Here is a 1,980-nt window from a genome sequence, read left to right as displayed (position 1 = left end):
GGCCCCCAAGCACTGAAAATGAGCAGCCCCAGGCTGCCCTCAGGGCCTGCTGGGGCCTAACCTGACTCTTCTTGCAGTACCTGTGCCCAGGCCCTACCACCTTCAGGAGGTGGAAATCCCCATCGTGGGCAATGAAGACTGCAACCGGCGCTACCTGAGCAACTTCCCCTTGATGAAGACCGTCAAGGTCATCCAGGATGACATGCTGTGCGCAGGGAGCAAGGGCCACGACTCCTGCCAGGTGAGAGCCTCCCCTGTGCCCAGTGGGGAGGAGGGTCCCTAGGTCCCAGGGGAGCCGGAGGCAGGAGGACCCATTGCCCAGGGTGTCTTTGTCCACAGGGTGACTCCGGGAGCCCTCTGGTCTGCAGCTGGAATGATACCTGGCTGCAGGTAGGGCTGGTGAGCTGGGGTGACAGCTGTGGCCACCCGTTCCTCCCGGGGGTCTATGTCCGAGTCATGAGCTATGTGTCCTGGATCCACCAGTACATCCCCTGCTCCCACCGGTGCTAGTGGGGCCTGCGATCTGGGGAGATGACTTACCTCCTCTGCCTTCCCCTACCTTTCCCCGTGGTGGCTTCCCTGGAGAGAGGCCATGAGGGGCTCTGCAGGCAGACCATGAGGGCAGGGGCCAGCGGCTCTGAGATCTGGTGTGTCCATTAAACTCTGGAAAGGTGTCCTCAGGACTCGTGTGGACTTGCTGCTGGAGGGCCTCGGGGTGAGAGTGGAGTGCTCCTGGTGGGTTCATGGTGAGTGACCATGTCTGAGGGTGAGGGGACGGTTGTGGGGTCCTGGCCTCTGGGATGGTGGACCTGGGAATGATGCAGAGTCACCATGGGTCTTAGTCTCTTGCCCTACCTTCCCCTCCTCTCTGCTCCCTCCTCCCTCTCCTCCTCCCTTCCTGCTACCTCCTGTCTCCCTCCTCCCTCTCTCCTTCCCTTCCGGCTCCCTCTTCTCTCCCTCCTCCCTCTCTCCTTCCCTTCTTGCTCCCCTCCTCTCTCCCTCCTCCCTCTCTCCTTCCCTTCCGGCTCCCCTCCTCTCTCCCTCCTCCCTCTCCCTCCTCCTTTTCACCTTCCCTTCCTGCATCCTTCCTCTCCCTCTCCCTCTTCCTCCTCCACTCCCCTCTCCCTCCTCCCATCCTGCTACCCACTGCTCTCCCTCCTCCCTCATTCCCCCTTTGCTACTCCCTCCCCCTCCTTCCACTCTCCCTCCCAAACTCCTCCCCTCCTTGCTCCCTCCTCCCTCCTTCCTGCTCCCTCCTCCCTCCCCTCCTCCATCTCTCTCCTTCCTCTTCTCCCTTCTTCTCTCCCTCTCCCCCAAATTTCCATCTTCCCTCCTTTCCTCTCCTTTTTTCTTTCCCTTATGTGTGAGAAAGAGCTTTTTATAACAAGAAGTAGTTCTATATCAAGGAAACATCCCAGCCCAGTCCAACTCAAATCCGTAAGTCCCTCTTGGGATGCATGCAGCGCAGCACACAGGTTGGCGGGTGCAAAGCTGTGTGGATCCAATGCCTGTGGGGACATCGCAGAAAACCCTTTCTCTCCTCCATCCTTCCTGCTTCCGCTCAGGTCACACTTCCATGTGAGACGGGCCAGTCTCCTGGAAGCCCAGACCTGCAGGTACCCAAGCGCATAAGGGTCCAGGAGACTCGACTTCCTCCCAGCCTGGGATTGGAGACCTGGGAGACATCAGGAGGTGGCTCCTCCCCGGGGCTCTCCTCCCCTGGAACTCTGGACAGGAGATTCTGGGGTCAGAGGGTGGGAGAGGTGACTCCGCAGTGGACACGTGTGGTGCCTGGCAGCAGTTGTGTCCTGGGAAGCCCTGCTTCTTGAAGCAAGAGAAGAGGAGCCCTGAGGTGCCCAGGGTCAGTGTGGGCCAGAGGCCCCTGGAGGTGCCCAGCGTCAGTGTGGGTCAGAGGCCCCTGGAGGTGCCCAGGGTCAGTGTGGGCCAGAGGCCCCTGTTGGGCCTGTCCTCACGGAGGGG

The 1,980-nt window shown here is 60.8% G+C and overlaps 1 protein-coding gene across 1 annotated transcript in view; it reads left to right on the top strand.

Annotated features, from left to right (window-relative positions):
* LOC101655549 (mastin-like) overlaps nt 1-510 on the top strand; it is a 24,051-nt gene extending 23,541 nt beyond the window's left edge. Inside the window, exons 4-5 of the mRNA XM_030884378.1 lie at nt 78-241; nt 340-510. Coding sequence (XP_030740238.1) covers nt 78-241; nt 340-510 — 335 coding nt within the window. The remainder of the gene's footprint in view (nt 1-77; nt 242-339) is intronic.
* The last annotated feature ends 1,470 nt before the right edge of the window (nt 511-1,980 follow it).

Source organism: Echinops telfairi, unplaced genomic scaffold, assembly GCF_000313985.2.
Source record: "Echinops telfairi isolate 266 unplaced genomic scaffold, ASM31398v2 ScPeMD7_5;HRSCAF=22, whole genome shotgun sequence".
Lineage (NCBI taxonomy): Eukaryota > Metazoa > Chordata > Mammalia > Afrosoricida > Tenrecidae > Echinops > Echinops telfairi.
Note: the sequence above shows the minus strand (reverse complement) of the source record. Positions and strands in the feature narration are given on the sequence as shown.